We start from the raw sequence: 15575 nt of genomic DNA, 5'->3' as shown, positions 1-15575 counted from the left end.
TGAATGGTTTAGTTTTTCATAAAATGTGCAGGAATCTATGATATGCAAAATTAACCATGAAAAGAGAAGAAGGGAAGTTGTTGAAATTTCAGGGATGTTAAAATGAGTATTTTAAATTGTATAACTGAAAATTTAATAAAATTTTAATATAAAATCCTATGGAAGCAGTAAGAGTGTTTTCCACACATGATTTCTCAATTTTGGCTTTATTTCTGTTAAATAAATGACACTGTGTAATATGTCATTCGTTGCTGTTCATCTGAGGTTGTATTTACCTAATATTAAGACCTGCTAAGGAACAGATGATTGTTATTATGTCTTCATATTTAACCCACTGAATTCAAAGAGGGTGCACTTTCTTTTTCCCATGACCGTATGTGATGTCCTACATTAGTATGGTATGCCTTGTAACTTGCTTGTCTGCAAGTAATGAACGCTAGAAGCAAAGTGATACATTTGGATTTGGGGATGGCTTCTAAAAGGAAGCAAGTGCCCTCTAGCGGATTGCCTTATTATTTACAGCTTTGCTTTGGGTTTTGTGAAGACTCAAGCAAGTTCTCCATCGGACGTTTGGCGACAGTATAAATACAATGGGTTATTGGGCGACTGCTAGATGTTTTCTTCAACTTGCGCAGAGGGTCAGTGCCCCTGTGTGCCTGAAGGAGCGTCTCTGCCTCAGCGCTCAGCCTGGACACTGAGATTCAGCACTGAGGGCCTTCTGGCAGTTCCCTCACTGCAAAAAGTGAGGTTACAGGGAACCAGGCACAGGGCCTTCTTGGTAGTGGCACCTGCCCGGTGGAACGCCCTCCCTTCAGATGTCAAAGCATTAAACAATTATATAACCTTTCGTAGACATCGGAAGGCAGCCCTGTGTAGGGAAGCGTTTAATGTTTGATGTTTAGTTTTGTCCTGTTATATTTTGTTGGAAGCCACACAGAGTGGCTGGGGCAACCCAAGCCATATGGGTGGGGTACAAGAATTTATTATTATTATTATTATTATTATTATTATTATTATTATTATTATTATTATTAGCTGTGAACTTCAAACAGTCAATACAGTCATATTTCAGCTCCTGAACGCCTCGGGAGTCAAATGTTCTGCTCCTGAACAATTGAAAACCAAAAGTGAGTGTTCCGCTTTTCAAATTTTGAGGGGAAGCCAAATGTCCGGCGCGGCCTCCACTATTGTTTCCAGCGTGGCTGCACAAATGGGAACCAATCGGAAGCTGCACCTTGGTTTCTGAACTTTTCGGAAGTCGAACAGACTTCCAGAACAGATTCCGTTCAACTTCCGAGATAGGTCTATATTTTACTGAGACAATAAGTACAGTGGTACCTCGGGTTACATACGCTTCAGGTTACATACTCCGCTAACCCAGAAATAGTGCTTCAGGTAAAGAACTTTGCTTCAGGATAAGAACAGAAAAAATGTTCTGGCGGCGCGGCGGCAGCAGGAGGCCCCATTAGCTAAAGTGGTGCTTCAGGTTAAGAACAGTTTCAGGTTAAGAACTGAGCTCCGGAACGAATTAAGTACTTAACCCGAGGTACCACTGTAATGCGAGACTCAGCTGCTGGCTTAAACCAAAGCGCCTCTGTCACGAAGTGAATATTCTCTCTACTTCAGCCTCCATCTGCAGCCTTGGCCTCCCTTACAGGGTTGTTGTAAGGGCGACTGAGGTAGGATATTTGAGATGCTTAGGACAGTGTTTCCCAACCACTGTTCCGTGGCACACTAGTGTGCCGCGAGATGTTGCCTGGTGTGCCGTGAGATGTTGCCTGGAGGGAGGCGGGCGAGTCGGGCGGCGAGAGGCGGGGCGGCGAGGAGAGGCTGCCCAGCGCGGGGCTCTCGCCGTCTGCCTGCCTGGCTGCCTGCGAGCTCGGCAGGCAGCGCCTCCGTCCGCAGCGCCCGCCTCGCGGCTCTCATTCCCTGCCCCTGCCAAAGCTCACCCAGCCAAGCCGCGCTCTCCTTCCTGCCTCGCTTTGCTGCCTCCTCCCCCCCCACCCCCAAAGCTTGGAGGTTCCCCGGCAAGGGGGAGGGGAAAAAATTGAAACTTACACTTTCGTGCGTCCCTCCTGGCGTGACGCTGCGCGCTGACGTCACGGGGCTGTAATGGTGGTGTGCCTCGAGATTTTTTTCATCAAACAAGTGTGCCTTTGCCCAAAAAAGGTTGGGAAACACTGGCTTAGGAATCTTCTAAAGTGCAATAGAAATGCTAAGGTAGGGGGTCTACAAATGTTGGCGGAGCTTGGCAAACCAACCATGATTTCCAGCAACCCTGCAAAGCTCTGCTTTCTTGACTCACAGAGGCAAAAAGAGTGGTTTTTCTTTTATACTGGCTACCTGACAAAGTCGGAGAGGTTTGTAGAGAGAGGAGGAGCTGCAGGCAGTAAGTTTGTGTTGGTAGCAGCTTGCTGCCAACCCACAGGCTGCATTCCAGCAGAAGATGCAGCCTGGCGCCATTTTGAAAAAGAGTGATTTTCCGCCAGTGGTTTCTTGCTCTGGCAGAGTATGCCGACTGTTTTCCCCGCTGGTTGCTAAAATTAAATGTCTGGCAGTTGCCACTAGCGACTACAGGTTCAACCTGGCAACTGCGCATGCTGATTTAACTTCCTTCCGCAGGGCCTGTAAGACAGAGCTATTCTGCCTGGCTTTCAATTTGAACTTAGCCCGATCTTTTATTCCCCTTCCTTCCCTCCCCTTCCCCCTTTTATGAAGATTACCCACTCTGGATCCCACAGCTAATTCTCCCCTGGTCTCCTCGCTGGCCCAAATAGGACTAATTTAGCCAGCTAGTCCTGGTGATCATCTAATGTTTATTGGATGGATTTCCCCTCTAAATTGATTTTTGAATTCTGAATTTATTGTTATTCACGTTTATACTGTATTTTATGCTGTTTTTTGTTGCATCAATTAAGTGTTTTAAATTTGTTGTTAGCCGCCCTGAGCCCGGTTTTCTGAACCGGGAAGGGCAGGGTATAAATAAAATTTATTATTATTATTATTATTATTATTATTATTATTATTATTATTATTGCACTAGTATGGGGCATGGGATGTGATTAAAAGAAAAACAGATTCCCCGCCCCCTTTAAAAGCAGCCAGGATTGTGGTGGACATGGCAGGAAGGAATGATTTGTCCAAGACAATTATGCCCAAAATGTGAAATGTATCTGATTATGGTATCGTTGCCTTTAAACAGTCTCCTGGAAGCCTCAAAGACTCTTTCTTCAGCCTTTAAGAGGAACATAAAGCAAACTGCTCTTTGGACAAGCATCAGACTTTTTCCACAGGGAGGTTTATTCTGACATACCAAGATAAAAGGATGGATTTGGCGAACTCTTTGGCCTTATCTCTTCTCTGTTGTGCAAGATACGGAGCCCAGAGATTGAACCGAAGTGTGTTTGGAGAGTGCTGCTTTTGTTGCATCGCATGTGATGGCATTGGTCGAAAGGGCATGTCGCTGTTTGAGATTATGTAGCTTTCGAGATTTTGCATGTGATCCCTCATAGCACATTAATCCAGAAGTGTTTGAGTGGGAATTATCTTTGTAAATAAGTGGAAATATTGAATGCAGACCTGCCCCCCTCAAAATATATTATGATTATTTATATGTCATGTATCTAAGACAGTGTTTCCCAAACTTTTTTGGGCAAAGGCACACTTGTTTCATGAAAAAAATCTCGAGGCACACCACCATGCCAGATGGGGAAAGGTCACTTTTTACTTATGTAAAAAAAAATAAAAAAATAGTAACAGCATAGAAGGTAATGGTTAGGCTAGCATCCCTCTTCCAAATATGCTAGGTTTTTATTTGCAGGGACTGTTCTACATGGGAAAGCATTCAGCACTGTCATTCTCCCATCTGCCATCTGAATTGGTACTATTCTGGGTCAACTTACTCTGCTGCATGTGTAGATGAAAATGGCACCAAGTGTGGGGGAGGGGGCAGAACAGGTTTCAGATACAGGATATTAAGCATACACGTACTTCAGATTGAACTGGTTGCTTGCTTTGCAAGTTTTCATTTCCCAAATGACTGCCTTGGCAAGCGCAATACCTACCAGGCTCAACGCCGGTCTCGCGCTGCCGCTTCCCGCGCTCTCAAGGACCCGGGAGGAGGAAGGCGTGAAGGGAATCCCGAAGGCGCGGAAACCTTGCGCATGCGCAGGCCTTCCGCCTGCGACAGCCCAGTAGGCCGGCCGAAGCGAGCGGCGATGGGATGTGGGAGGGAGCTCGCTCGCCGCCCCGCATGTGCCTATGTGGGGCACGTTACAGCCCCGTGACGTCAGCGCCACGCAGGCAGCCAGGCAGGCAGACGGCGAGAGCCCCGCGCTGGGCGGCCTCTCCTCGCCGCCGCCGCCCCGCCTCTCGCCGCCCGCCTCGCCCGCCTCCCTCCCATGGCACACCAGGCAACGTCTCGTGCCGGTTGGGAAACACTGGTTTATCTCTTTGATGTATGATGGGAGGGCATTCCACAGGGCGGGCGCCACTACCGAGAAGGCCCTCTGCCTGGTTCCCTGTAACCTCACTTTTCACAGTGAGGGAATTGCCAGAAGGCCCTTGGCACTGGATCTCAGTGTCTGGGCTGAACGATGGTGGCGGAGACGCTACTTCAGGTATACTGGACCGAAACCGCTTAGGGCTTTAAAGGTCAGCACCAACACTTTGAATTGTGCTCGGAAAGGTACTGGGAGCCAATGTAGGTCTTTCAAGACTGTCGTTACGTGGTCTCGGCGGCAGGTAGCAGCGCTCACAGCTTACGGACTGCACTGTGTAACAGGTGTCTGGCCCAGCAGCCTAAGGCGGACAAGCCACTGAAACAGGCATTCAGAATCCATTCATTTCATAAAACCTGCAGGGCTCAATCTCTGTGTTTGTATATGTGTGTGTTTCTGTTTTGTCCAAGGGTCTGGGGGTGGGAGAGAGCTCTTTAGCATGATGCTTTTAAAACAATTAAATTATCAACAAACAAACCTGATGATACGAATAGCAACGTCAGGTGCTACGGGGGGGGGGGAGAAGGGGGCCTACTCGGAAGTAAATACTGCGTCCAGGCGCAATTAGCGCTGATTTAAGGTGCACCAAGACTGCCTAAAAACCTCACCAAAGATATGCAACAAAGCGCTTCGTTGCAGAGGGGAGAGTTTGTGCACCGTGGAGGCTGGAGGGCTTCTATTCTACATGTGGGGGTTGGGGGGCGAGGAAAATGTGCTCCGTGGGGGGGCGGGGAAGGCAAGAAAAGGAGCTGAGCTCTAACTATAGGCTCCCACGCTTGAGCAGGCCCGACTCGGTGGGGCGGACCACCCTCTCTCCTGGAGGAGGAGGAGGAAGAGGAGGAGGAGATTCCCATCCACGGCGTGGCCTCCCGCGCTCCTGAACGGGAAATCTCTGCAGCCCAAGACTCTCCGCGAGGCAGCTCCTCCCTTCCTGCCTTGAGCCGCCGCCAGCCGCGCCCCCCTCCCCAGTTATCTGCTGCCTGCCAAGCCCTGCCCTCTTCACTGTCCTCCCCTTCTGTTTATACACAAAGACCCCACATCTTCTTCCCCCTTCCCCTTCCTCCATCCCTCGCTTTTTTCCCTCTCTTTCCTTTTTTTAAAAAAATATTTTCTCTTCCCCTTCTTTTTTTCCACCCTTTCTTTTTTCTCTTTCTCCCCCCCCCCTCCCCGCCCTCCTGCCTTCCTGGGTTAAAGGATTTGAGCAATGGGTCTGGAGGTGGAGCTCGTCGGAGGATTAGCCCGACTCGCCCGCCTCCCTCCCACGGCACACCAGGCAACGTCTGGCGGCACACTAGTGTGCCGCGGAACACCGGTTGGGAAACACTGATCTAAGAGATGACTGTTGCCAGAGTGGTGCATGCTCTGGTTATCTCCCGCTTGGACTACTGCAATGCACTCTACGTGGGGCTACCTTTGAAGGTGACTTGGAAACTGCAATTAATCCAGAATGTGGCAGCTAGACTGGTGACTGGGAGCGGCCGCCGAGACCATATAACACCAGTCTTGAAAGACCTGCATTGGCTCCCAGTACGTTTCCGAGCACAATTCAAAGTGTTGGTGCTGACCTTTAAAGCCCTAAACGGCCTCGATCCAGTATACCTGAAGAACTATCATCCAGCCTGGACACTGAGGTCCAGGGCCGAGGGCCTTCTGGCTGTTCCCACACTGCGAGAAGTGAGGTTACAGGGAACCAGGCAGAGGGCCTTCTCGGTAGTGGTGCCTGCCCTGTGGAACGCCCTCCCAGCAGATGTCAAGGCAATAAACAACTATTTTACTTTTAAAAGTCAACTGAAGGCGGCCCTGTTTAGGGAAGTTTTTAATGTCTGATGCTGTATTGTTTTTAATATTCAGTTAGAAGCCGCCCAGAGTGGCTGGGGAAACCCAGCCAGATGGGCGGGGTATAAATAATAAATTATTATTATTATATGATGGCAAAAAGCAGAGAAAGCTGATAGAGGAAGAGGAGTAAAAGGAAGCTGGAGACAACTAGCCACCCAAAACATCCTTTAAAAGTGCTTGTCATGTATCAGAAACCAGACAAAATGGCAGATACAATTTTCAAGTGCATCTATGGCCAAATTATGTATGTGACTGGATCTATAATGTTTGCTTTCCGCTGCCAAAGGAGCTGCCAAACACCCACACCCACCAATCAGCTGTATGGCCTTCCAATGAAGATATACAGGTTTTCCTCACATGGAGTGGGCAGGGGATGTGGTAATTTAGATGCTGATAGTTTAGACGCCAGCTACTTTTACCTTGGGGGGATGCATTCTTATATTGGTGAGTGTCATTTCTTATTTGCCCCTTACAGAACTACTGTTAATGGGTGGGGTGTAAGTATAAATAATAGCAACTCTCTGTCAAAGAAACTCAGTTCGCAGTGATCATAATCCGTTGTAGCAAAGACTGGTTCTCCGATTTATCTGGTTCTCAGATTTCAGGCTCTGCGCAAAGTCTATTAAATGCGACATTGATTTATCTTAGCTCTCAGAAGCTCTGCTTCTGATTACCTGCCTGTATACCATTTCTCAGACCGTGTCTAACAATAAATGTTATTTATTTATTTAAAATGTATATCCTGGTTCACTAGGTTCACAATATGCTCACAATATTGGTTCACAATATGCTCTTGCGATGGCTAACAAAAAATGAAAAAAACACACACCATTTTTTAATTTTTTAAAACTGAAATCATAATTACTGCCACTCACAGACATAAAAAGCCTTTTTTCAATAAATGTCCAACAAGTCTTCTTGAATTTTCAAAGTAGGAGATCATTGGTACAGTTAACTAATTTAAGTCTTGTTTTCCTTTTGTCTTCCAGCGGTGAGAGTGGTGCTGGCAAAACAGAAAGCACAAAGCTGATACTCAAGTTTCTGTCCGCTGTGAGCCAACATTCGCTGGAACTCTCTCGCAAAGAGAAAACATCTAGTGTGGAACAAGCAATTTTGGAGAGCAGGTACTGTGTTCATAGCCTCACCTATCATCTAGACAGTAGGGAAGATACATGGAAGGAAGATACAGTGGTGCCTCGCAAGACGAAAAGAATCCGTTCTGTGATTCTCTTCGTCTAGCGGTTTTTTCGTCTTGCGAAGCAAGCCCATTGACGGATTAAAGGATTAGCGCTATTAGCGGCTTTTAGCAGCTTATCTGCTGATCGGATCAGCTGATAAGCGGCTTAGCGTCTTAGAAAAAGGTGGGGGAAAGGAAAAAAAACCAGCAGGAACTCGCAAGGCATTGTCGTCTTGCGAAGCAAGCCCATAGGAAATTCGTTTTGCGAAGCACCTCCAAAACGGAAAACTCTTTCGTCTAGCGAGTTTTCCGTCTTGCGAGGCATTCGTCTTGCGGGGCACCACTGTATTTCGGAGTTGACCGTTGTCTGCTTAGCAGTTAGAAAGCAAAACTATGGCAGTACCAGGGACGGGTAAACAATCCAACAAGCACAGATGAGCGGGGTATAAATAATAAATTATGATGACGATTGAACATTTTCTAAACTATGGTAGTACATTTAAGTGATCATACAGATGCAGGTGGTTTCACTTGTTGGATGCATCAAACACTTTAAAATTCAAATGGAAGTAAGGTTTGTTTTTCTTCCATAAAATCCATATTTTATAGTCAGAATTTTGACAGCCGAGCCTATATTTTAGCCTGCCAGGTGCTTAGCAACCCTCTTGTTTTTGCAATCTGAGCCACTATCCTAGGACTTTCCTTCTCGTGAGCTGGGGTTTCCGGGGAGTAAGGCATCATTGCAAGAGAGAAGCCTTTTTGTGGGGTGTATTATTATTTTTTGGCAGATGTTTGGTTGTGCGTATAATTTACCCGTGTGTATAATTAATGATTCATTCATTGATGTTGCCGCGTGCGTCTCTAGCTTAAATAAGTTGTCTTCCTTTGAAAATGCCTGCGTTCTAATTGCAGGTTTCATAGATCAATGAGCATATCAAAAGAGAGAGGTTAAGGGTGCAACAGAGGTCACATGGATACTGCAGAATCTCTTTACAGCATCCTTGGACTATTTCATAATAACTGGTTTAGAGTAATTACAGCTCTGTAGCCTTTTCTACCTGTGGGGCAGCAATGCTACAGCTTAGCAGGGGCAGGGGGACAAAGTCAGGTTTTTAAGTGTAATTGGGGGGGGGATATGTTTGTTTTACTGCATCAGACTCATTAAAATATGTCTAACTGAAGTTACAGATAGGTAGCCGTGTTGGTCTGTCATAGTCAAAATAAAAAAATTCCTTCTAGTAGCACCTTAAAGACAAACTAAGTTAGTTCTTGGTATGAGCTTTCGTGTGCATGCACACTTCTTCAGATACATATCTGAAGAAGTGTGCATGCACACGAAAGCTCATACCAAGAACTAACTTAGTTGGTCTTTAAGGTGCTACTAGAAGGAATTTTTTTATTCTAACTGAAGTGTTATTGTTTATATGGTGTCCTTACTGGATGTTGAAATTTAGGATGGGGTGGGTCAACGAATGACAGGAATTGGGAATGTAATGTAATGATGGTAGACTTTTGGTAGCAGGCCAGGCCAGGAGCTGGTGAACTTGAGGACGTATTTGAAAAGAGCTTGGGGTACATTTGAAAAGAGGGATGGGGGAAGGACAGATGGACAAAAGTGGAGAGAAGGAAGGCGAAAAGTGAAGACTACTTGCTCACAAATTTATTGACAGCTGCACAAATTATTATAGCCAGGAAGTGGAAGGGGCAAGCAGAATAGAAAATGGAAGAATAGTATAAAGAGGTGTGGGATATAGCTACTGATGATAAATTAACATGTGCCATTAAGGTAAGGCGGGGAATACGCAGAAGAAATAATTTTGGGGAGATATGGAGGCTGTTTGTTGAATTTGTAGTGTTAAAATAGAAAGGGGTCAAACCGTCGCAAGAGGTGTTGAAAATTTGGGAGGTTGGATAGTTGCAGTGGAATGGTCTTGTGGGTGGGATGCACATTTTTATTCTTATTTATTTGTCAAAATATTATTAATAATAATAATTTTTAAAATGTAACGATTAAGAGAAGACTAAGGAAAGGCAGTTAAGGACAACAGAACGGGCAACTGAACACTCACCAGTTGATCTGCACTAGGGAGCAAGGATTGAACAATGGAAAATATACTGAGGATGTGGAAATAAAACCTGAGGGTATAGAATTATCAAGAGTTACAGAAGCACAGATTGGAGATTGCCTCAGATTAATACAGGGTATCTCGGCACACTTAGTTTTTTTGGTTTTGCCCATGGTTTTACCCTTAAGTCTAGCTGCACAGGCTTAAACTGTTTCTGGAATATTCCATTTGCAGCTCCGAGATAGCTTGATTAAATGCTCCCCCATATATAAATCTGCTCACACATTAAACAAAGCAAGCAGATTAGATGTCAAAGAAAAAAGGTTCTAGTCAGCCTCTTTGTTTTCTGTGTGGAGGGATTTTTTTCCCTTGGTGGGAACATTCAGATATGCAATCCCCTATCTGTGGAATGAAAGTGCATTGTCTAGGAGACAAAAATTAAAAATTAAGGAGTTAGCTGGCAGTACTTTACACTGGATATACTTTTTTAAAATCGAAAGTTCTAGTAAACAATGTTTATTCTTCCTCAAACAGCTAGTGCATTTGTTATCTATCTTTATTTTTTCCACAGCCCAATTATGGAAGCTTTTGGCAACGCAAAGACTGTTTACAACAACAACTCAAGTCGCTTTGGGAAATTCATTCAGTTGAATTTCTGTCAGAAAGGCAACATTCAGGGAGGAAAAATTGTAGATTGTATCCTTTGTACTCTGTGATTGCCCTAATATTTACAGTATGACAACTCTGTGCATTTTTATACAACAAGCAAAGATGTTGCCCCTCTTTCAATACACATTCCAAGTTCTTAAGTTACAATGCAAAAATCTATAAAAACCAGTTCATATGCTTAGTACCAAACCTATGTATTTTTTATCCTAGATCATCCTAACATTCCGCAGTGAAAGAATTTTGTTTCTAAAGTCTGTTACTGACCATGGTTTGTGTGAGTGAAACAAACCTTAGTTCTCTGGTTGATATGTAACACTAAGACAGGAATTGCTTGCTCTAGAGTGATTTCCATGGTCAGGGTAAACCATTAACTATTCTTTACCATGATGTGTGAACTGGGCCACTGAATTTTGTGGCAAATAAACAGATGCCAATTAAAATACTCACCCAATGACAGTCTTACGTTTACATTAAAATAAAATAAAAACGATGGATGCAAACGTTGCTCGTGCAAGTCTGCTAGGAAATGAATATATAGCCTTTAGTTCACCCCAACCTCCTCACACGGTCAAATGAAACATTCTGTTCCTTGACTTTTCGATCTGCTGCCTGCTGAAGATTTATTAGAGAAGGTAAGTCGGCATTTTGATTTCTTTCAATGTAAAGGATTGCGCTGAGAATCTCACCTACCTGCCAAACAGATCTCTAAATATGTTTTCTCTTGTAGAATCGAGTAGTAAGGCAAAATCCAGGAGAGAGAAATTATCACATATTCTATGCCCTGCTGGCGGGGATTGAGGGAGAAAAGAAAGGTGAGAGGGAGTCTTCTGCTTGAATAGTGGTTTACAGTGCCCCTTGGACAGAGATTTTTCCTAAGATTCCCACCACCAGCATTTCTTGATCCTGTTGTTGTTGATGTTGTTGTTTAGTCGTTTAGTCGTGTCCGACTCTTTGTGACCCCATGGACCAGAGCACACCAGGCACTCCTGTCTTCCACTGCCTCCCGCAGTTTAGTCAAACTCACGTTGGTAGCTTCGAGAACACTATCCAACCATCTCGTCCTCTGTCATCCACTTCTCCTTGTGCCCTCCATCTTTCCCAACATCAGGGTCTTTTCCAGGGAGTCTTCTCTTCTCATGAGGTGGCCAAAGTATTGGATCCTCAGCTTCAGGATCTGTCCTTCCAGTGAGCACTCAGGGCTGATTTCCTTAAGAATGGATGTGTTTGATCTTCTTGCAGTCCATGGGACTCTCAAGAGTCTCCTCCAGCACCATAATTCAAAAGCATCAATTCTTCGGCAATCAGCCTTCTTTATGGTCCAGCTTTCACTTCCATACATCGCTACTGGGAAAACCATAGCTTTAACTATATGGACTTTTGTTGGCAATACGGACCTTTGTTGGCATGATCCTAGTATTTTTTAAATGTATGACCTAAGAAAATAATTAAAGAGTGCTATGTTGCGTTATGTTATATATATAGAGAACAATTGCCTAACAAAGGTGGTAATAGTGATACGTCCCATCATACCAAAAGTCTCTCCAAATCCCACTTCCTCCCCAAGTCTATACTTATATGTGCACAAGCCAATTTGGGCACAGTCTGCTCTAAGAACTAGGTTGTATAGTCTGAACCTAATTGTCTAATCTGAGTAAGACCTGTTGGGTTTGTATTGGTTAACTTAGTACCACATTGAAAAGGTACTAACTTTGAAGAAGTTCCTACCAGAGAAGAATAGCAGATGAAGTTAATGGACTATGCTGAAATGGCGAAATTGACCAGAAGAGTCAGAAATCAGGAAGATAAGGAATGGGGGAAATTTATAACTTATCTTAAAGACCATTGTATCATAAACTGTGCAGGAAATGATTAATATCAGGACCCACAAAGGGGAGGATGGAAGTCCAGGAGATTCATCTTGTTTTGGAAGATGAATCTTGGAATCTTGTTTTTATGATTTATATTTAATATACAGTGGAACCTCGGGTTTTTGAGCGTCTCGGAAGCTGAACGATTTGGAACCCGAACACCAAAAACCCGGAAGTGATTGCTTCCGTTTTTGAACACGCCTCAGAAATCAAACAAGGCATGTTTCTTCATTTTCTCAATGGAATTTGCCGGCCGCCCATTGTGCCTTGGTTGTCGACCGTTTCGGAAGTCGAATGGTCTTCCGGAATGGTTTATGCTCAACAACCGAGGTACCACTGTATCTCTGTAAAATTTTAATTTGAAAAACCAAAAAAAAAAAAAAAAAAATTCCAAAGAAAGAAAATAAGAAAGGTACCAACTTTGGCTTAGCCACCATCCTGGTATGCATTATTTATTTTATTTATTAAATTTATAAATCGCCCTTCATCAAAGGATCTCAGGGCAGTTTACAGCATTGCAGTTGCAAGAAACATTCTGCAATCCCCTTCATCCCAGACATAGTATCACCTTTTGCATTCTCCTTCTGTATTAGTATCTGTATCTGCCTCCAGTCTCTATTCTCAAAGTGCACACACACACAGCAGTCTACCCGTGTGTCAAATCAACGCAGGAATGGCACACAGAGGGGTTGTTTTGTGATACACTCTGCCGCTGGAAATTTCCCGAGACTAAGCCGGAGAATTTCGCACAGAGCATTGTGAAATTTTATTCTCGAGGAATGCATTTGGTATGCATTTCTCATGTACGCAAGCATCACTTTTGGGTAGCTGCTGTTGCCACCTAAAATTACCTTTTTATGTTAACCCAGACTTCCTCAACCTCGGCCCTCCAGATGTTTTGAGACTACAATTCCCATCATCCCTGACCACTGGTCCTGCTAGCTAGGGATCAAAAACATCTGGAGGGCCGAGGTTGAGGTAGCCTGTGTTAACCTGTCATGGAGAAACATTGCACGTAATGGAGATAGACAGTACAGTGGACCCTCGGGTTACATTACCTTCGGGTAATGTAACTTTCGGGTTGCAAATGCAGCAAACCCAGAAGTGTATTCTTCCAAGTTTTGCCGCGCGTGTGCACAGAAGTGGTGCCTCTGCTTACAAAATTTTTGGGCTGCGTACGGGCCCTCGGAATAAATTACATTCTTATCCAGAGGGTCCACTGTATTATTTGGCGTTTCTTTTCTTGTGTGCTTTAAGCAACTATTCCTTAATTTAAACACAACAGTTTGAATTAACTATTTTTCCTGTTTCCAGATGCATTTTACCTATCTGTACCAGAGAACTATCACTACCTGAACCAGTCTGGATGTGTAGCAGACAAGACAATCAATGACAAGGAATCCTTCAAAGAAGTCATTGTGAGTTGGACATGCCCCTTCTTTACGGATTGGCCAGTAACGTCACAAATTCTTTTGAAGTGGCAGTCACTTTGAAGTTGAGATTGTCTGCTAACAATGACAAGGTTCTGTAAAGATACCTCACAGCCCTTGTGGCAATTTTGAGGCCTTGTGTATACTGTGTACCATCATCAGAAAAGCGCAGCGTAACCTCCATGAACTGCACCACTCCAGAGGATAGAGGGTTTTAAAAATCACTGTTTCCCAAATTTGTTTCTCCATCTGTTTTTGGACTACAATTCCTATCATTCCTGACCACTGGTCTTTCTAGCTAGGGGTGATGGGAGTTGTAACCCCAAAACAGATGGAGACCCATGTTTGGGAAACCGTGATCTAAATCTTCCCAACCATATTTCAGTGGCAACATCTGGGACAAAGCTACAGGTTGTTGGAGTCATGCCCACTGTTTAATGGCGCTGTGGTCTAAATCACTGAGCCTCTAGGGCTTGCCGATCAGAAGGTCGGCGGTTCGATTCCCCACAAAACTGTGAGCTCCCGTTGCTCTGTCCCAGCTCCTGCCAACCTAGCAATTTAAAAAAGGTAGCGTTGCAGCGGGAAGGTAAACAGCATTTCCGTGCACTCTGGTTTCCGTCACGGTGTCCCGTTGGCCAGAAGTGATTTAGTCATGCTGGCCACATGACCTGGAAAGCTGTCTGTGGACAAACGCCAGCTCCCTCAGCCTGGAAAGCGAGATGAGTGCCACAACCCCATAGTCGCCTTTGACTGGACTTAACCTTTTTTTATGCCTCTTGATTTCCTGTGCATGGGTTATATGAAGTGGAGGAACCAGGGTGTCCGCCAATTTCACTCTCCTGAGACTAATCCTCAACAATTGCCATTGCAATAATAGCTCCTGGCTGTGGGTGGTATCCAATGAAGTCATAGCATGAATAGACTGACTTTAACTCGTACAACTGAACTTCCTCTCCCTCTCCTCCCCCTGTGATCCCCACCATACAACTGCTCTGGGGATTGGCATAACCAGAACAGATTTCGGGAGGAGCAGCAGGGGAAATTCTGTTGCCTGGATTGAAGTTGTTCCACTCATGTAGGGCCTTGGCTGAATTCAACATGGAGAGGTGGGGAAATGTGTTGTGTTAACCATCTCAAGGTCTCATGTTTTCCCTCCCCTAGACTGCAATGGAAGTGATGCAGTTTACCACAGAAGAGGTGCGAGATGTTCTCAGGCTGCTTGCTGGTGTTTTGCACCTAGGCAACATTGAATTTATTACTGCGGGTGGAGCACAGGTGTCCTTCAAAACAGGTGAAAAAAAGATGGCTGCTTCCTTTGGTATAAGCGTTATTTATTAGGAATATTTATACCCTGCCTTTTTGTTCAAAAATCGAACTGCCTCAGGCGACTTTTTTAAAAAAATCAATTTAAAGCCAGCAAATCACCTCCTTGTCAAGGCCCCAGTCCAATTTTCATAATTGGTATTGATCGGCTCTGAAAATAAATTTGGATCATTCTTCCTAGAAAGGAAAAACGATGTGAGTTAATATGTGCAGTCAGTTGAAGGGAAATAGACATCTGTGAATTATGAATTGCTTATTAGGCCATCGCTTTGTCTTTGCCCTACAGGGAGCCTTAGGTTTTCCTTGCCAACCCATGAGATGTTGCTGTGCTTGTCCGTGCATAATTCTATTAGTTTTAAAACTTTCATTCATCATCTCTGTCTGTTGCTAGCTCTGGGTAGATCGGCAGAGTTACTTGGGCTGGACTCAACGCAGCTGACAGAAGCATTGACACAGAGATCAATGATACTCAGGGGAGAAGAAATTCTGACACCTCTCAGTGTACAACAGGTACAGTGACGTTACTCTGGGGTATTTTACATGCGTCTCCTGTTTTTACAATATCTGGCTTTGGCTGTCTGGTCATACCAAGGCTTCGTGAGATCTGGTTTTCAACATTGCGCTATATAACCAGCTAAACACCACAATATAGCGATATATCACAGCGTCTGAAATAAGGATGGAACTGTATGGAGGCGAACAGT

General features: G+C 44.5%; 1 protein-coding gene across 1 annotated transcript in view; it reads left to right on the top strand.

Moving 5' to 3' along the window:
* Positions 1-15575, top strand: part of MYO10 (myosin X) — a 202402-nt gene that overhangs the window by 108708 nt on the left and 78119 nt on the right. The window contains exons 5-11 of the mRNA XM_081206129.1: positions 7328-7462; positions 10153-10277; positions 10869-10882; positions 10978-11062; positions 13433-13536; positions 14710-14839; positions 15263-15381. Coding sequence (XP_081062255.1) covers positions 7328-7462; positions 10153-10277; positions 10869-10882; positions 10978-11062; positions 13433-13536; positions 14710-14839; positions 15263-15381 — 712 coding nt within the window. The remainder of the gene's footprint in view (positions 1-7327; positions 7463-10152; positions 10278-10868; positions 10883-10977; positions 11063-13432; positions 13537-14709; positions 14840-15262; positions 15382-15575) is intronic.

Source organism: Podarcis bocagei, assembly GCF_964188305.1.
Source record: "Podarcis bocagei genome assembly, chromosome: 8".
NCBI lineage: Eukaryota > Metazoa > Chordata > Lepidosauria > Squamata > Lacertidae > Podarcis > Podarcis bocagei.
Note: the sequence above shows the minus strand (reverse complement) of the source record. Positions and strands in the feature narration are given on the sequence as shown.